This window comes from Musa acuminata, chromosome BXJ3-1 (assembly GCF_036884655.1).
Source record: "Musa acuminata AAA Group cultivar baxijiao chromosome BXJ3-1, Cavendish_Baxijiao_AAA, whole genome shotgun sequence".
Lineage (NCBI taxonomy): Eukaryota > Viridiplantae > Streptophyta > Magnoliopsida > Zingiberales > Musaceae > Musa > Musa acuminata.
In genome coordinates, this window is record NC_088349.1 from 43,580,774 (window position 1) to 43,602,057 (window position 21,284).

General features: G+C 35.1%; 1 protein-coding gene across 1 annotated transcript in view; it reads left to right on the top strand.

Annotated features, from left to right (window-relative positions):
* Positions 1-14,476, top strand: part of LOC104000591 (alpha-N-acetylglucosaminidase) — a 74,713-nt gene extending 60,237 nt beyond the window's left edge. Inside the window, exons 10-19 of the mRNA XM_065137276.1 lie at positions 4,927-5,044; positions 5,739-5,786; positions 6,838-6,946; positions 7,061-7,164; positions 8,223-8,321; positions 9,534-9,644; positions 11,863-12,107; positions 13,343-13,580; positions 13,679-13,757; positions 13,856-14,476. Of these exons, the coding sequence (XP_064993348.1) occupies positions 4,927-5,044; positions 5,739-5,786; positions 6,838-6,946; positions 7,061-7,164; positions 8,223-8,321; positions 9,534-9,644; positions 11,863-12,107; positions 13,343-13,580; positions 13,679-13,757; positions 13,856-14,163 (1,459 nt within the window). The 3' untranslated portion in view covers positions 14,164-14,476. The remainder of the gene's footprint in view (positions 1-4,926; positions 5,045-5,738; positions 5,787-6,837; positions 6,947-7,060; positions 7,165-8,222; positions 8,322-9,533; positions 9,645-11,862; positions 12,108-13,342; positions 13,581-13,678; positions 13,758-13,855) is intronic.
* Positions 14,477-21,284: the final 6,808 nt, after the last annotated feature.

A 21,284-nucleotide genomic window follows, 5' to 3' on the forward strand; every position in this document is an offset into this window, starting at 1 on the left:
AACGTGGCAGTCATAAATTTTGTGCAAAGTCATGGTTTGATAGGTTCGTTGTGCACCATCTCAAAAATTCAAAAAATTAATCATTCCTAACGTATTTGCCCTAGGGAATTCCTATGAGATTGGTTTCACGGAAAAACATGATGGTCATAAAGATTGCGCAAAGTCGAGGTTCAATCAGTTTTTTATGCACCGTCTCCAAATTTTAAAATATTGACCATTCCTAACATATTAGCCTTAGGGAAGTTGTATAAGCCTGGTTTCGCAAAAAAAATGTGATGGTTATAAAGTTTGTGCAAAGTTAAGTTTCGAATGATTTTTTTGCGCACAATCTCGAAAAGTCAAAATATTGATCATTCCTAACATATTAGCCCAATAAAATTTGTATGAGCCAAGTAGCCCAAGGAAGAAGCAACCGTCGTCCCTACCCTAAGCTGCCCTCGCACTCGCCATTGAGGGCACAGGAGCGCGTGCTGCCCGCGAGGTGCCCTTGCCCTCAGTCGCTTCTCACCGCCTATCTCAAGGGTCGCCTCCCTACCTCTTCTCTGGAAGAGAATTATCGATCTTTGGGATATTAGCCCTAGAGAAGTTGTATAAGCTTAGATTCACGTAAAAAATATGACGGTCATAAAATTTCTGCAAAGTCGAGGTTCTATTGTTTTTTTGTACACCATCTCAAAATTTTAAAATATTTGACTATTCCCAACACATTTGCCCAATGGAAGTTGTAAAACCTTAGTTTCGCAAAAAAAAAAAAATGATGGTCATAAAGATTGTCTAAAGCCGAGATTCGATTGTTTTCTTGTGGACCCTCTCAAAAATTTACAATATTGACCATTCCCCATATATTAGCTTTTGGGAAGTTGTATGAGCTTAGTTTCGTAAGAAAACATGATCGTCATAAAGTTTGAGCAAAGTCGAGGTTTGATCGATTTTTTGCGCAATCACAAAAATTCAAAAATTTGATCATTATCAACTTATTTACCCTAGCGAAGTCGTTTGTGCATGGTTTTACACAAAAATATGTCAATCAAAAAGTTTGCGCAAAGTCAAGGTTCAATTGGTTTTCTACGCACCATCTCAAAAATTCAAAATATTGATAATTCCCTACATATTTGCATTATGGAAGTTGTATGAGCCTAGTTTCACAAAAAAACATAACGATCATAAAGTTTGTGCAAAGTGAAGGTTAGATCGGTTTTTTAAGCATCATCTAAAAAATTCAAAATATTGATCATGCCCAACATATTAAACCTACGAAAGTTGTATAAGCCAGTTTTCATAAAAAAAGTAACGATCATAAAGTTTGTGCAAAGTCGAGGTTCGAATAGTTTTTGCACACCATCTTGAAAATTCAAAATATTTACCATTCTCAACATATTAGCCCTAAGATAGTTGTATAAGCTTGGTTTCAGAAACAAACTTACAGTCATAAATTTTGCATAAAGTCGATGTTGGATCAGTTTTCTACGCACTATCATGAAAATTCAAAAAATTGATCATTCCAAACATATTTGTCCATGAGATGCCGTACGAGCATAGTTTCAGAAAAAAAACATGATAGTTATAAAGTTTTTGCAATGTCAAGGTTCGATCGGTTTTTTGCGCATCGTCTCAAAAATTCAAAAAATTGATCACTCCCAACATATTTACCCTAGGATAGTCATTATAAGTATAGTTTCAAAAAAAAACGTGACAGTCATAAACTTTGCGGAAAATCGAAGTTTCAGACCAAGGGTGATGTAGAATAGGTGGACAAAGCAGAATACATTTTGACGAAAAACCAATAGTAGAGCTGTATTTGCTGGAATGAGTATTTCGGATAGAAAGTCACAATAGATAAGGAATGAACTCTCGAAGAAAAGTCACAATACAGTTGTATTTGTTGGAATGAGTGTTTTGGATAGAAAAGACACGAATTCGCGATAAAACTTAAATAAGATCGAAAAATAGCTCACCACTAAGTTAAAATCACAAAGAGATACAGAAAGTTCGTCACCCCAAGGATTATAAATGAGGATACAGGACTGAAATCAAAAGACTCACCACTCAAGGACACATCCAAGAGATACAGAGTTTAAGGGAGTACTCAAAGAGAGCTTCTACCAAAATATCATATGTTTCTAAAGTCCTTTCTAAGCCCTAAATACCAAAATAAGTACTAGTGCATGAAATAACACTTCATGCATAGGGAATTTCGAAATTAAGTGTTTTACAACTACTAACAAACTCCTTGATAAGACCCTAGGGTCTTATCATCAAAGAAAAGAAGGGAAAAGGGATGATCACTTCGAGGGGATCGGCCTCCGAGGGTTTGTCAAAAGACTAAATAATATTTCCCTGATTGCCAAAAGAAACAGCTACATCTCTATTTATAGAGTTCTGATTCTAACTGAACTAAAACGACTCAATAAATATTATTTAAAAGCTCAGAAAATAAAAGGACCCTAACATTTCCTCTTTCAATTCAGCCTTGTCCTCAAGGCTGAGCAACATCAAATTATGGAAACTTCTCTTTTAGTGCTCTGTAGGACTCCCTAGCGGCATCTTCCTTTGGTAAATTAGCCCATTGCACCAGCACTTCACTCACGGGATGTCTGCGGTACATTACAACTCGTCGATCAAGTATGGCTTGTGGTTGAGCTTGAACTTTCCTAGTAGTAGAGGTATCTGGCAAATGGTGCTGCACTATCTCATCTTCACCCAACTTCCTCTTAAGGTATGAAACATAAAAAACTGAATGTATTTTAGAGCTAGCAGGCAAATCCAAACGGTAGGCAACTGGTCCAATATGTTCTAATACCTTATAAGGTCCAAAAAATCGAGGAGACAGCTTCATGGAAGATCAGACCGAAAGCTAAATCGTCACCGCCCGCTACTAGGTGGATTTAATCGAGGGAGAAGAAAGAAGAGGTGAACCTAGAGATCGGCGTCGATACCAAGGTCTCATCTGAGGCGATGAGACCTTGGTATCGTCGGCGACTTCTCATCCGCGAGAGGAGAAGAATCCTCGGCATCGCGTGGAGAAGAAACTGAGCATCGAGGCGGCGTTTCTTCTCCCCATGCAAGTAGAAGAAATGAGGCGACGAGGCAGAAGGAAATGGTTTCTTCTCCCCACCTTTTTCACACGGGCAGAAAAGAGGTAACGTCACAGAAAATGGTTTTCTTTTATATATATATACCGAGTAGGGAGAAGAAATCGAGGTTTCTTCTCCCCACGTGCCAAAAAGGGTGACGAGGCAGTCACCCCTTTTTTTTAAAACTTATATACATATATATATATATATATATATATATATATATATATATATATATATATATATATATATATATATATATATATATATATATACAAGGTATGCAATTTCGTACCGTACCGGAGTTTCGACGTTCGCTCGGTACGGTATAAAACTGTATATCGAGCGATATATCGTTCGGTATATCGCTCGGTATATATATATATATATATATATATATATATAATTTTTTTTATTTTTTATAAAAGGCGATGTCGCATCGCCTCAGCGACGTCGTCGAGGCAACACGACGACGCCTCGTTTTTATATATATATTTATATATAAAATATTTTTATAAAAGGTGATGTCGCATCGCCGAGGCGACGTCGCCTCGTTTATATATATATATTTATATATATATATATATATTTATTTATATATATATATATATATTTATTTATATATAAATATTCTTATATATAAGGCGACATCGCGTCGCCTCGGCGACGTCGCCAATAAAGGCGACGCGACGTCACCTTTTATAAAATATTTATATATTAATTTATATATATATATATATATATATTTCGTTCCGTTCGGTAATCGGCGGTCCGTGTACCGGTAAACTGACGGACCGGTACGTACCACCCGTACCGGGCGGTATTATTCGAAATTGCATACCTTGTACATATACATATACATATACATATATGCACATATATAAAACGAGGTGACGTCGCCTCGGTTTTCTATCCACGTGGGGAGAAGAAATCGAGGTGTCTTCTCTCCACGCACCAAAAAAGGTGACAAGGCACTCGTCCCTTTTTTTTTTAGCGGTATACCGAAATCTACCGCTCAGTATACAGTATTGTATCGTATTAAGCGAATCTCGAAACTCCGGTATGGTACGAAATTTTAATCCTTGCGTTGAATAGTGTTTTCCAACTTAAAACCCGTAATATAATTTTATTTTATTTTTCAGAAATTTTTGGAGCTATTTTTTATCATTTTCCTATGTCGTTGGTATGCCCCGCCGTATCTACACATGGTACACTAGTATAGGGCAGTACATATCGTATTGCTGGTCAGTTGGTACACTGGTTTGGACCAAGAAGGTGAACCCTGGTTTGAATAATGTCTACCTTTGCACTTTGGTGAAGATGTTTGAGATGTGTGCAAAGAGCATTGCAATTCTACAATTTGCAGATTATGTTGTAGAAAAGAGGAAAAAAAAAGATCAGACATAGTATTGTTCTTTTTTTTAGATTTGTTCTTTCCCTAATTGCAAAAGATATACCGAAAGCTCTTTTGGTTCATTGAACAAAATATGACAGCTTTAATACCTTAACAAGAAATCTAAAAATCCAATAGAGTGATAGACTAATAGTAGAGTTGAACTATTTTGTGAAACATGACACCACCCAGAAAGATGATCAATCAAGAATGCAAAGTTCTATTTGTGTTCTCCTTTTTCTTATTGTTGCTAGGAGAGACTAATTAAAGTTGTTAATTCTTCTAATTTATAAAAAAATAAAAAAATATGCACACCTAGTTATGTGCTCTTATTGTTGATAGATAATTTATAAATTGTGCAAAAATGTATTAGTTTCAAAGATATCAATATACTTATTTTTTTTACTTCAAAAGAAGTTCTGATCTTAATTACCTTCTGTTTCTTTTTGGTCTCTACAGTGATACATTTGATGAGAACACTCCACCTGTAGATGATCCAAAGTATATATCTTCCTTGGGTTCTGCAATATATAAAGGAATGCAAAGTGGTGATGATGATGCAATATGGCTCATGCAGGTATCATAAATTAGTTATTTCATAGGCACCATAGGTTGATATTATTCATCCTTTAATTACTCCAACACATGAATGAGGAGTTGACATCTTGAAGAGGGTTCTTTTTAAGTGTAGATATTGGTGGTCAATTTTTACAATTTAACAATTGATTAGTTTGGCAAACTTGGAAACTTGGTTTTAGATTTAATACATGTTAGCTAAAGCTGGGTTTCAGAACAAATAGATAGTTTTCTTAATTTTTATCCCTGTTTCGATTGATCCAATTTGAACACTAGGAACTTATGTATCATGTAATAGATATTTTGTCATTAGAAAGAATTTCAAGGTTATTGTTGAAGATGCATGCTATTGTACCATATTGGTTGCCAATGAATATTAAGCATTAAACAATCCTAGAGTAGGAAGCTTTTCCTATTTCAGTTAGATGATGCCTAGTGATTATTTGAGTTTCTTGTGGTTTTATAATAAACAGATATCAACATTTTATGAGGCATGATACCCTCATTATCATGTGTGCGCACCTTGTTGGGGTGATACATACTACTTTGCATTAGCCAACATGTACAATATGCCAGTTCCTTTAATTTTTTTTTCCATGAATTAATAGATTTTAGGGCTTCTTTCAAGGTCAAGCGTGATGCTCTTGGTTTCACAGTAACATCAAATAATCTTTTTGTGTTCTAAACTTCTACAGGGTTGGTTATTTTCATATGACCCGTTCTGGAAACCACCTCAGATGAAGGTAGTGTTTTTGTTGACCTGCTAGTTTAGATTTTATTAATACTTATCTCCGTCATTATCTTATTATTTACTTGAAATTCTGTGTTCATGTCCATTTTATACCAAATACGTTTGATACCTATGTTAATCCTTATAATAAAGTTTTCCTTGATTTGCAATTATGTTGCAAATGTTCTTGTATATGGAGGTTGGCAAAATCATGGGATCAATTTAGAAATATCATGTGTGCTTATTTAATATACTATGACAACAAATAAAATGGCATATGATTTGAGAATTTGTTTTATGATGATCATTTGTATAAATTTTAGTAGGCCATCTTTTGAACTGATTTATAGGTTTATAACTAGGATGAGATTGTAAATAAGATGTTCTCAAGAAGTGAGAGATCGGCATTGAAGAATGCTTATCAAGTATCTCTGGATTGATTTAATTGAAGGCAAACAAGAAAAGAAAGCATATGGTCCTATCAACTGCAAAACTGCATCACACAATGTAATATTGAATAACTATTTGGGATTGAATTTGTCGATCATTTCATGTCACTTGACTATATAGAGTTTTCTTTAACTACATCAACGCTATTGTTTCTGGCAAGGTTCGCAATACCGTACCGTACCGGTGTTTCGACCGGCGCTCGGTACCGGTACGGTACGGTATACCGCTCGGTACACCTGGGTGTACCGAGCGGTATAATCAGGTGTGCCGAGTACTGTAGCTGCTACAGTACTCGGCACGGTAACAGGTGGTCCGCGTACCGGCAACGTATCGGACCGGTACGTACCGCCCGTACCGGGCGGTACGGGTCGGTACTGCAAACCTTGGTTTCTGGTGCATCAAAACTTTTTTTTCTCGATATTGGCACAATTTTTTATAGTTATCTGCACCACATTTTGACAGTAGAAGTGATGTTAAACTTATACTATCATCAGAACTAGTTACTTCTAAGTTGTTAGCATTGTTAGGCTTATACCATCATAAGATGTTAAACTTATAAATTGTTGCCACAATTTGGTTCAGAACCTGCGATTTAACTTTTCTTTTATTGTTAGGCTCTCTTGCATTCAGTTCCAATTGGGCGGATGGTAGTTCTTGATCTATTCGCTGAAGTAAAACCAATATGGATTACATCAAAACAGTTTTACGGTGTTCCATACATCTGGAAAGTTCTCTGTTTCTCAAAATGTTGGTTTTCGTTAATTTTCTTGTAGCAATATGTAAAGATTCCTTTTTTCCATAATCTTGATCAGCAGCAACTTATATTAATTTTCTACAGGTGCATGCTACACAATTTTGCTGGAAATATTGAGATGTATGGTATTCTCGATGCAATTGCACTTGGACCTATTGAAGCTCGTACAAGTGAAAATTCAACCATGGTTAGTTGCCTTTTTGTGGTACTTAAAATATAATTTATTATGTGCAGCTTATTTTGTGATACATGGTACCTAGTCCCAGGGTTTTTAATTTCAAATAATACTGCCTGGTACGGACGATACGTACCGGTCTGATAGCATACCGGTACATGGACCGTCCGCTATCGGGCGGAACACTCAATATGGCCCGTATCGGGTGATACAGGGGCATATCAAACGGTAACAATTGAAATTTCAATCATTATCGCCCGACACAGTTACTGCTCGACATAGCACGATAACGGTTGATTTCGACAGTTACCTACATTTTTTTTTCCTTTCTAACCATTATTTGGGCTAGTTCCACATTGTGAATTTGCTGGTTGTGCCAAATGTCATCAAGGTTCAACAACATAAAACATATCGTTACAGTGGTTAGTGTTGTGCTTCTGACCAGTGATATAGGATTGTTGGAATTTGTTATTTTAGTTCACTAGTGAGTTAAAATTATTCCTTAATCTAGGTGTGGTAGTCATAATTTATTTATATAGTTTATTATATTATTTCTTGCATCTCTAGAAAATTATTAGGAAATGTTTGAATATATAAACACCATTTTATGACAGTGTTCACAATTTTAATTTTGTACAATCTGTAGTGAATCACATTTCACGTTTTCACTATGAAAATGATTGGTGAAGCACGAACAAAATCTGTGCTATCTGTTAAAGGAACTCTTATAAACTGGTAGTGTCAATCTTTTTCTCAAACGTATCTTTATTATTCAAAAAATATATTTTTCGGTGTTGAAGCCTTTTTGTGAGCATCAAAGGATATGAGTTTGACTACTTGGATAAAGTAAGTTTGTTTTTGCGGATTTAAAATTTTTATTTTTAGCTAAAAAAATGTTCCCTGTCTCTTTCACAACAAGTAAAAGTTGTAGCAAAATTTGTTGTGATTTCTGTTATAAGTTATGGAATTTAGAAGGAGCTATATATTAATATCATCTCTTAATCCATATATATCCTTGAGGAATATCATTGGTATGTTTTATGTTTGTCTAATATTTCGTTGGTCTAAAGGTTAGCGTTGGAATGTCTATGGAAGGCATCGAGCAAAATCCTGTTGTTTATGATCTGATGTCTGAAATGGCATTTCATCATAAACCAGTAGATGTCAAGGTAATATTTACTTTTGTGTACCCATCTCTTTACCTTATTGAATACCATCCACATGTTTTAAGCTATAATTTCCCTTTCTCGCCTCCTATATGGTGTAATATATAAATTGAAGATATCCTATAGGTTAGTTACATAGAATAAGTTCAAATAGTTTTCCCAAACAGGTACATATATAATTTAAGATTCTTTTTTCGGTTCAGCGGTTAAGTAGTTCCTGCTTCAATGGCAGATTAAGTCTAGTAATCTATAAACTAGAATAGTAGCACTAGAAAAGAAATTTAATTAAAATTTGGAACTTTGTGAAGGACAGTATCAAGTTAAATGCATTTTTGTTGTATTGGGCAAATAGGAATTTAATTTTGATTTGTTTATTGTAGGTCAAATTGCATTAGCTGTAGATTAAACCTTGCCTTGTGAACAAAATTTTGGCCAAATGTGATCTCAGATGGAGCATGTTTCTTTTCTTTGTGCATGTGTTTTGATTATACAAATGTGATTTGCGTATCTGTTTATGGGTTTTCACTTCTTCACTTTGCCTACTTTCTTTTTTATCCTTCATTTAACCTTTGTTAGGTCGGATACATTTAAATATGTTCAGCTGGCAAGGTACTTGACCTATTTCTGGGTTTTTATGCATCATTTTAATATTGAGGAGCTTAGGTGGTCAGTTTTTGGTAGAACAAAATGTAGCATTTTCTTTCTGTTCTAGGATATATAATCCGCTTATTGCCATTCTTCCAATTATGTAGCAAGATATAGTTTCTTAGTCATCATGCAAACTCAGCAAAATAGTTTGTTCCATCAATTCAGGACAGCTTAGTAATTGGATTTCAGAATCTGATAATAGTTAAAAGCATGCCTATTTTTACTTGTGGAAAAAGAATAATGGAACTAGAAGCTCAATGAGGAGGAATCACAATGTGAAAAAAGATTCATATTTCACTTTTAGCAGATTTATTTGGTAGAAATAATTAGATCATCTAGTTTGATTGTTGCCTAAATTTCCTACAACTAACATTCTCTTTTGTTCTTTGTCAATAAACAATTTTAGTTGAGAAGTAAATTTGATGGAATTTTAATGATGTAGAATTCATTATATACATTGTTAAGTGATAAACATATGAAAGCTTGATTTACTGACTGATTATTTCAAAATTTAGATCAGACCCATCAAGAAATGTTTTGGCTTTTCTTTTATCATTTTCTTTTCAGATCTGGGTTGACTTATATGCAACAAGGAGATATGGAAGGTTTGTTCCAGCACTACAAGACGCCTGGCAGATACTATATCATACTCTATATAATTGCACAGATGGTGCCTATGTGAGTTTAATCTTTGTTTTCTCTATTGTAGGCTAATTTATGACTCATAGTGGATCCTCATTATCCACATATAAACTTCATATTCATCTAAAGGTTTTCAGAGTCGAATCTTCTTGCTTGAAATGTGGTGCATTGTGGCTTTAGAAAATTAACCATTCTGAGTGTTCACCAAAAATAGGGTTTAGTTAAGTCTTCATGACCAAAGTTGACGGCTTTGGGAGGGATATAATTGTTCATAGGAGGTTACAATCTAGGATTGCAAAAAGAGAGTTCAAATACAAATAATTCTTCTTCCATAATTTTGTCAATTGCCAATAGAAGTCACAGTCTATGAATGCCAAAGATCATTTGTATGCATGCAACCAAGAAAGTAAATGTCCATAAGGACTCCATATTTCTTTTACTTTCTTTAAAATTAGGATCAGGAAAAGCAAATACAATTGTCTTCTTTTGATAATAAGAAACTTGACAGTTGACACAATAACACCAAATAAGTCAAAAGACGAAGATATTGTGAAAGCTTGCCACCATTGGTGGTGATCACATTGAAGTGATCAAGAACCATAAAGGTACCAGTAAGAAAAATCTTTTAATATTTGATCACTTGAATTAATCATTACTCTGTCAATTGGTTCAATAATAGCACAATTAGATATTACCCTATATTGACTTTTTAGTTCAAAAGATCATGATGTTTTAAGCTGCTTTAGTTGCAGCATCACTACTGGTAACTTCAATGTTTTCTATCCTTATTGGGTTTGGTATTCAGAGAAACACTTGGATTTTAGTAAAAAAGGAGATCTACACTCTTCCTCTCTTACAACAGCAGAAAGAGTGCTGCAACTTAAGTCCGAGGAATCAAAGAGATTTTACCATTGATGTTGATAATACATCAATGATGGTACTTACAAACCTGGCTTTAGATTAATTACTTTCTAGATAAAGGTTGATGAGCAAATTATAACGAAAACTATTTTCATTTGGAAAGCAAATATCAAAGGCATGAAAAAAAAAGAACCAGCTTTTGGATGTTTTATATAATTATGCGAAGGTTATTCAGTTTTTGAGGTAATGGTAGCTTTCATTTACGAAATTATTTCTTGATTTGTACAAAACCTAGTACTCTAGAATTTTCTTATTGAAGAACAAAATAAAAGAAACATAAAATCCTATTTTCCTAATCGTAGTTGTCTCATTTGATAATCTTTGAATTACTTCTACTCAAGGATCACCGTTTGGGTACTGGACCCATTTTGGTAATATGCTCAGACTAGTACATATCAATCAGTACTGGTGTACTGTGTGTATCGGTGTTCTGAAGAAGAAAAAGGAGAAGAAGGGGTGGTAGAGGAAGAGGAGGGAGGAGGAAGGAGGTAGGAGGAAAGAAGAAGAGGAGATGGTGAAGAGGAGGAAGAGGAAGAGGAAAATGGGCATTCCTATGAGAAGCAATTAGGCCAAAGGTGGTGTTTGGTGGTGGTATACAGTGAGGCCATGGTGTGCCTGAGAAGTGGAGGTCACATTGAGAAGCAAAGGTTGCGCTGTGCGTGAGAAACAATTAGGGTAGTTTCCTTATATATGGATGAACTGAATCGCCGTAAACAGGGGCGGTCTACATACCACATACCAGTTGATGTCTGAACCAGTATGTACTGCCTGTTTCGTATCAGTCTAAGTGAAACACGTCATTTGCTTCTACATCTTTTCATCTGTTTTCTTATTCTCTTTATTATCATTTTACTTTTCTTCCTTATCTTCTTTGTTACGGCCTTCATCTGTACTATCGGTCATGATGGTTAATGTCCCAGCAGAGCATTAGAAATCTTTGGCCGCTTTTATGGCTTCAAGACTATGAATTAAGTCCCAGATAAAAATAGTTTGATAAGCAGAGGCAAAGAAAGAGGTGCTGAGAGCTAAAAGACCAAAGAGAGAGAATTTCATGATCAAGGGCATTAGAAACTTAAAGTTTGCTTGTGATTGGATTGCGCAACTAGACCATAGTCCAAATTGAAGTGGTTCAAGCTAAGCTTTCTTCCAGATTCTAATGGGTAAACCATTGCTTGAATTGGTTTAAATTTCCACATGAAATTACAGTTTTACCTCTTTGAGATTATTATCAATAATTAAGTGCATCACTTTTGGTGCTTTCATGCATTTACTTACCAGTTATTAGTTCTAATGCTTTTTGATGTATCTATATGTCTCAACCGCTCAACAACAGGACAAAAATCGAGATGTAATTGTTGCATTTCCAGATGTTGATCCATCTGTCATATTGATACCAGAGATATCTGAAGAGAGAAAGCTTGTGCATTTTAGTCGACAATTATCAGAAAGAGAGCCACTGAAGGAAACAGCTAATTCTTATGATCAACCACATTTATGGTATTCAACTGCTGATGTCACACGCGCATTAGTTCTTTTCCTAGAAAATGGGTATGATGTATCAGATAGCCAGACTTTCAGGTGATTTGCGATTCATTTGTTTTTGCGTAAAGCTTGCCATGACTAGAGCAAGGAATTGAAACACACACTGATAGTTATCTGCTTATATGTTAGACTTGCATAATGCTGGTATCTATCTCTTCCATCCACATCTCTGACATATTACTGGTATTTATATGCTAGACTGCATAAAGCTTGCCATGACTAGAGCAAGGAATTCAAACACACTGTGTTAGTTATTTGCTTATATGTTAGACTTGCATATTGTTGGTATTCATCGCTTCCATCTAAATCAGCATATTTGCATCTTAATATTAGTTTCAAAAGCAGCTGAAATTTGACTGATGGTAGTGGCAAAATCCAAGTAGAGTTCTGATTTGACAGGTTTAAGCAATGTACATTGGTAGACGGTTGTGGTTCTGTAACTGCAAAATTATGATGAGTCAATTGCTCAGTGAAACTTTTGGATGAAGTCAGTATATTTTCCTTTCCTTCTTATTCCCCCTCTTTTTGTCTTTTTATCTCTTATTTGTTCTATTTTTCCAATTACTAAGTGACTAAGATGTCTTTGTTTCTAAAACAAGATCTTGTACATGTTGCTAGAGAATGAGGTTTTGCATGTGAATTTGGTCTTTGGTCCTTAGCAGGTGTGAAACTGGCATGATATGCAACATTGAGGCTTAGATCGTCCCAACCACTTACTAAATCATTGTCCAATGACCAATTTTCTTTTATGGTTAAAGATACTTCCTTTCCCATGTAAATTTACATTGTTCATACTTCATATTGCTCTCAATGTCCATGATTGCAAGTTCTTTATCCAGTTGTATATTATTTTATGACAATGAAAGCTTATCAAGTTATAACCCATATAAAGCAGTCTAGACTACAGCTCCATGACTAGAATTGGCTTGTGTTTGTTATGATACATGTAAATTTTTGCTGCTTCAATGGGTATGACTCTTTCTATCAATTCTTGTTGTTCTCATGTGATAAACTAAACGGATAATTATATAAAATGATAAATATTGTAAATTATCTGCATCCTTATCCATTTTTTCTCCCTTTCTTCCACATAAAAATATTATACAGTTCAATATTATCTTAAAGTCAGCTACAAACAATATTATACAGTTCAAATATTTAATCCCATCAAGAATAATTTTTTATAAATCATGTCAATATTAGGAGCTTTTAACATGCTGCTATATTTTGATAATGGATCTTATATAAATCTCGTGGATCTATTATTCCAGATATGATCTTGTGGATCTCACCCGTCAGGCATTAGCAAAGTATGCAAACAAAGTATTCTTGAAGATTATAGAAGGGTACAAACTTAGTAATTTAAAACAAGCGACCATATATAGCCAGCACTTTCTTGACCTTGTGAAAGATCTGGACATGCTTTTGTCATGCCATGATGGTTTTCTGCTTGGCCCCTGGTTGGAAAGTGCCAAGCGCCTTGCAAGAGACCCAGAACAGGAGCAACAGGTAAGATTCTTGTTGTCACCTGTTTGCCCTCCTCAAATTTGAATACTTGTATGCCTATTTAAGTAGGATTCTGTCATTGTCATGCTTCTATGGTGCAGTTTGAATGGAATGCAAGGACTCAAGTAACCATGTGGTTTGATAACACTGAGACTGAAGCTAGTTTGCTTCGTGATTATGGTACATACCAATGCAGAAGCAATTTGCTTTATACCCTTTACTTTGGTGTCATCAATCTGTTTTAATGTAATACTCTTGCGACAATCTCAATTGTGCAGGAAACAAGTACTGGAGTGGTCTTCTACTAGACTACTATGGGCCAAGAGCATCTATATATTTCAAGTACATGATAGACAGCTTGGTGAAGGGGGAGAGTTTCCCATTAGAAGACTGGAGGAGGGACTGGATAGGCCTTACCAACAAGTGGCAAAGCAGTAGAAATTTGTTTCCAGTAAAAGCTTCTGGTGATGCTCTAAATATATCTCGATGGCTATATGACAAGTATTTATGTAGTGATAACTTGCAATCACTTTATATGGGTTCAAACTATGATGAAGCTGCTAATTTTGTGAGCTTCTATGTTTGACACAATCTCCTGATGATAATTTCGTTCCCGAAGTTCAAAAGAATCTTATTGCCTTGGGCTTTTTATCAAAACAATTATGTTATGAGTTGTTTGTTCCATAATGGATTCCTAATTTATTTGTCAAGAAGGCATTGTCTAGGCAATGATATGTCAATTTGCCACAAATTGAGTTTCTTATTACTCTGTAACACCAGAGTCAACTTAGTACTTAATATGTTTGGTGTTCCCACTGTTTATGGACTATGGATATTTCAAAATATATTAATGGGAACTTTTAGTACCAAACAAGAAGATCATCATTTTTGACGATAAATGCTATTGTTGACTACTGTAATAATTTTAATTTCTTTGAGTTTCCTGACACCTGAACCGACATTGACCAAACTTACCAGAATTGTCATGGGCACTGTCAAGCTACAGCACTTTTAATTCAGTTTTCAAAGCATACTTGTGACTTCTGGGCATAAATATTACGATTTACACGTGAAAATATTAAGTTCAAGTCGGCTTCTAGGGTAGTGCCTTCTCAAGCTGGAAATTTATCTAAGCATCGTCTAGTTCCTGGCAGAAATCCTTGTGAACTTAATTAGCTAGTGATTGTAGTTTTGTAGCCACCTCAAATTTAATCTTTCGAGCCATAATTTAACCTTTTCTTGGTTCTCTCCAGTCCTGACTCAAAATGCAAGAGAAAGTATCAAACCATGACAAGTCAGCTTGGTTACAAGGTCACTGAGTACGTATTTCAATGATTTCCAAAAGATGCTGATTTCAATACTGCCTGACGGCTTTGTTTGGACATACTCTTCAGGTTCAACTTTTTGAGTTCGATGCAAGGGTCAACTCAGAAGATTTCCGATTCCTCAATTCTCGAAAGGTAACATTTTTATTATTCACATTCTTCACAAGGCAAAAAGAAATTAAAATATAATATGCTCAACATATTGTCAGATGAAGAGTGGTGACAAGAAACCCCTAGAGACTAGAAAAGTAGGGTATGATGGTTTCTATATTATTACATGAAACATGCCTTGAATCATGTTAGCTTCTTAGTTTCCTCTCACTATCTTGTCATAATTAACGATCATAGATGGACTAAGTAGCCCTAATTAACACAAACAGGTAGCAGCAACAAGGAAAAGCTTAGGTTATCTTCCATCCATACGATACCATCTCTTGAATGAAAATTTTTGACAGAGGAGTTAAACTTATTTTGCAATAAAAATAACTTAGAATGAAAAATTAATCCACTCTTACTATGAACTTAAAAGCACCTAAAATAAATAAAAAAAAAAAATAAAAATAAAAACTAAAGCAAAGAGTTTTCAAGCGATAATCGCTCGAAAGTTCTGTTCCACATATGTAGATAGATCATAACAGAATGCTTCCTATCCGTTCTTCTTTTCTTTCCTCCTCTCACCAATCCAACAGCATCTCTAATAGGGGCTGTAAAAGGGATGTCCTCTATCAAGGTTGCTTTTGCGTCTTCGGACATCAAAGTTGCTTTTGTGTCTTTGGACGTTGAGGATGAAGATGAAATAGTACTAAATAAAGTATCTCTTGATAGAATCGATTATTGCTGGCCTGGGTGCTACTTTGCTAGGATCTTCGTTATCAAGACCTCCTCTTGAGGCTAGGATAGAGGGGTAGAAAGATGTTTAGATCGTAGACTTACTAAAAGAGTCATAGATGAGGGCCTCCAATAGTTCACAGCGAAATAGGTGTTAGGATCTCAATGGCACTTGCGGGGGGAGTGGTGAATTAGTGTTATAGAAATTTTTAACCGATTTAAAGCTTGATCGTAAAATCTATATCGAAAATATAATTAACCAAATACTGAGAGCAAGTAAGGTTTGCAAGTAAAGTGAATAATAATAAGTAAGCAATCACAAACAAAATAATTGATGAGTTTATGGACTAATATGCTTTTAAGATAAGTAACATAGAAAATACTTTCGATCACAAACTCGAACCATTGAAGGACAAATTATTGAAGCAATAGAATCGGATGTTATGTCGAGAAAGGTATCATATTGGAAATTGGATATCGAGCCAAATGATTAGTCGATGTGCCAAAGATTAGACTTCGTATTATAAGTTCAAGTATCGTGTTAGAAGATCGAATATTGCACTAAAAGATCGAATGTCATGGAAAAGTCGAAATGTCAATAGATTGGGTGATATACTGAAGGAAAGGACAATGTGCCGGAGGTTTGGATAAAATATCGAAAGATCAAACGACATGCTAAAATGGCATACAATATGCTGAAAGCTTCATAATTATGCCAGATATGTGGTTGGATTGTTAAAGTTTTGATCAAAGTCTTTTTGGATCAAATTGTGTTGGTGTGAAAACCATCCCAACTTATCGAGAAAGCTAATAGGCTTGGACTAGGGTTGAACTAGGTCCGTTAGAAGGCCAAAATAGTGGCCTTGAGTAGGCTTAGACAGTGGTACTGCCTGAGTCAACCGACAGACAATATCAGCATTATCGATAGTGGTACCACCTAGGGCGATGGTGGTACCACCCAGAAATTAAATTTTGCTGTGGTGGTACCACCCAAAAGTTCAAAATTATGACGTCAAAAGTTGTGGTTGCAGTATCACCCATATCCCAAAATTTTCAATGATTTAAATTATTTGGCTCTATTTTGAATCCTTTTGGGGCCTATAAATACCCCACTAAGACTTGGTTGAGGCGTGAATCAAGTTGTGAAGTTTATGAAGGGTTAGAGCATTATTTGTCTCTTCCTCCTCATTGAGTTTAGAGGTGATTTTGAGTTATAGGAGATAAAATCTCTTATAAAAGAGTGAGTGTAGAGGTTTTCTCCTAAGCTTATTAAAAGAAAAAAAGTTAAAATAAGGGTAGTTGATCTTCACCCATTGGAAAGAAGATCGGTAGTGAAAGCCGATGGCCTCAAGGGAAGAAGAATCGAGAGTGGACATAGATCAGGAAAATCGAACCACTATAAATCGATTTGCATCCTTTCTTTTACCTTTGATTTGTTATTGCTTACTCATTTAATTTACTTGTAACCCTTACTTGTAGTTTTTGTTAATCGTATTTTCAATATGAATTTATCGATCGAACTTTAAAATTGGATAAAATTTGTTATAACACTAATTCACCCTCCCTCTTAGTGCCATAACGATTCTAATAATTAATATCAGGGCTTAGTTCTCTTAGTTGGATTAACACTTAAGAGAGATCTAATGACTTTTTCAAGTAACCAAGAGGGTTACTCCATTATTCATCCTCCTATGTTCAATGGGACGGACTACACCTATTGGAAAACGTGAATATAGATTTTCTTGCTCTATATGGATTTTGATCTATGGAACATTATCAAGTTTAGTTTTCAAAAATCTTCTAAACCGATGAGTGAATAAAATGATTTTGAAAAGAAAATATTTTCTTTAAATGCTAAAGCTATGAATGCTTTATTTTGTGCTTTAGATAAAAATGAGTTTAATTAAGTTTCTACTTGTGACATCGCATATGATATTTTACACATACTTGAAGTTACTCATAAAGGCACAAATAGAGTAAAAGTATCTAAAATTAATTTTTTGATACATAGTTATGAATAATTTAAAATAAACCAAGTAAATTCATTGGTGATGGGTTGAATCAATGTCTATCCAAATGAACAATAACCAGATATACTGATGTACTAAATACCCATCCATATGATGTAGGTAGCTATTCTCATAACTGCTTGTGTGGGAATACTAGGGACATAGTGCAGGTACTCATTAGAGAATGAGTTCACTGAATGATTCGCTTACGGAATGCTAGTTGATTAATAATACCTTATCGTCAAACAACAATTTCGTAGTCCAAATTATGCATCTGGTCCTTAGACTTAAGATACTAAGGATGCCATGTATGAGTACTCCACTCTTTGAAAACAAAACTTATAGGTTTGGAGGTTCCAGATCTAGCATAGTCAGTTGTAGCCAACCTTATGATGACAATTGAGGGTCAATAGAAGATTATCCACTCTCAATATCATGAGAGAAATATCTCATATACTCTCACTCAGGCAAATCCCTAGCTAGAGTCGATCATATCATGATAAATCTAATAAGCATGAAATTCGAATTGAGAAAGAAGTTCTTCGGAAGAATCCAATTAGAGTGAGACTCAAATAAATTTTATATAGGCCTGACAATGCCATGTCTAGTATACGATCTCTGAGATATTAGATGAATAAGGGACTATAGACATACGGTAACTAAGGGTAGACAAGTTCAATGGATTAGATCCGCGTATATTGTCTAGGAACTATGGCATAGTGGCCTAATACGTCCATAATCGATGAGTTGAGTGAATTATTATGGGGATAATAATTCACTAAATTAAAAAGAGTTATGATAGGTGCAACTCATAGCCAACTCGGTATTGAGCCTAGAGGGTCACACACATATAGTGAATGACGCAACAAAAAGAGGATTGAATATGTGATATCCAATAAGCCCCTGGTTTATTGGATTTATTGGGTGAAACCCAATAAGAGCTTATAGTGGATATTTGGATAGAGATCTAATTTTCATTAAGCTAGGGATAATTGGATAGAGATCCAGTATCCAATATGCCAGGGTAATTGGATGAAAATCCAACACTCAATAAGGCAGAATCTATTAGGGTCAAGTTAAGAGGGCTCTCTATAAATAGGATATGAACAAGATGTTTAAGTATCATACCATTATTGTTACTGAAAAATATAAGGGTGGCATACCAAAGAATGTGAACAAGATGTTTGAGTATTAGATTACGAGGAATATTGAAGTGTCTATAGATGACATGATAGTCGGTTTCAATTTAATCACACCGTCTAACTCTTCTATTTCAATCACATAAGAAAAATTAGCACCAAAAAACCTAGCTTTGATACCACTTTGTTGGGAAAAACTATTATAGTGGAATAATTCTTTTCCCTCTATGTATCAAAATGGATTCCTCACCAAAATATCAATTTATTACCAAAAGAAATATTAACTAAAGTACCATAAATAATAGAACAATGAATCAATCACAAAGTGAGATAAATTTTTATATGAAAAATCCAATGTGGGAAAAACTACGGGAACATAGTCCACTTCAAACCTCTACTATCACCAATAATGATAATAGGTTTATAATAAGTCTTCTCCAGAATAAATAAAGGATCACAATAACATCAAGAACATAAATCTTAGCTCAACAATAACATATCATCATCACCATAGATTTCATCAAAGAAAAGGTTTAGGTCTCACTAAGTGAGTATATCATAAAAACACCTTAGAGAGGACAAATCATAGATTAGCAATTGTAGAGCTTGTTGTAAGGATTCTCCACATAAAATTTGGGCTAAACCTGATGAAATTTAGCTGCTTGATCATCTAGTAAAAACCTCAAAACCCTAGCTTTCTCTCTCCTCACTCACTCACTCTCTCTCTCTCTCTCTCTCTCTCTTTGTTTTGTTTTCTATATCGTTCTTTTTCCGTTCGCCCACCTTTGATGTCGCACATGACCTTACTTTTTTTCTTCCTTTTCTTTTTTTAAATAATTGATCAGATTTGGGCTCAATGCCCCTATTGTCCAGTCAAAGCCCACCTAGGGCTAGACCTAAACATTCTCCCCCTCTAGCTCATATGGTGGGCTGTACTAAACTTGCTCGTCGCCTGCATGCTTTAAGCTTCTCCTTAAGCAAAGATTTTATCAACATATCTGACTCATTCTCATCGGTATGCATATTTTCTAAATACAATTCTTTTATCTCAAGTACATTATGAATCCAATGATATCTTATGTCAATATGCTTGGATCTAAAATGGTATGTTGAATTCTTGAATATGTGAATGACACTCTGACTGTCATAGTAAATAATATATCCTTTCTGTTTCAAGTCCAATTCCTATAGAAACTTTTTAATCCATAAAGCTTCCTTGCATACTTCAGTAATTGCTATGTATTCTGCTTCTGTGGATGATAGAGCAACACAATTATGTAACTTAGACTACTCCCCCTGCAAACGTCATCAAGAACCCCAAAGTGGACTTCTTAGAATTAGTATTACTTGCCATGTCTGTATTTGTGTACCCCTCTAGCATAGGTTCACCATTGCCAAAACATAAACACAACTTGGAAGCATATTTTATATATCTTAATATCTATTTCACTACTGCCCAATGTTTCTTACCAGGATTAAAGAGAAATCAATTGACAACTCCAACTGCATGAGCTATATCTTACCTAATACAAACTATAGTACACATCAAACTGCCTACTACATATGAGTAAGGCATTCTGGATATTTCTTCTTTTTCTTTCTCACTTATAGGATATTGTTTTGAACTAAGTTTGAAATAATCTGTAAGTGGAGAACAAACTACTTTGGCTTTACTCATATGGAATCTTCTAAGAACCTTTTCAATATAGGTCTCCCACGATAGCCAAATCTTCTCATTATTCCTATCATAGAATTTCCATGCCAAGTATTTATTTTATCGATCCCAAGCCTTTCATGGCAAAAGACTCACTTAACTATTTTTTAAGCTTCTTAATTTTATTATCATCATGGCTAACAATCAGCATATCATCAACATATAGTAGGAGAATAATGAAATCATTATCTGAAAACTTCTTTGTAAACTCACAATGATCAAATTGTTGGGAAATCATGGGGGCGACATCACATGCGCAGCGGAAGAACAAGAAAACAAAAATCTCCGATTCCCAAAAAGATGTTCGTCGTCATGCGAAGATTGGTGCGCAAAAATTCGCGAAACTCAAAACTGCGTATAGAGTAGATTGTGTTACCTAGGGAGATCGTATATCCCTGTTTCCTTGCAGATCCTTAGGAGAGGGTGAAGGAGGTCAAGCGTCCTCCTCTCTAGCGGTGATCCACACAGCAGGGTTGCGACGATGCTCCTCAAAACTCCAGGCCTGCTCTGAGGTGGAGAGGGAGAGAAGAATAGGAAAGGCAAGCAAAGACTCTAGCCTATGAGGCTGTGAATCCCTCCTATTTATAGAGGTCCCGTGTCAAACCCTAATGGGTCCTCCCCTAATGGGTATTGGATCTGCATCCAATAAGACAAGGGCTCCATCAGATATCTCATATCTGAATCTCTACTCA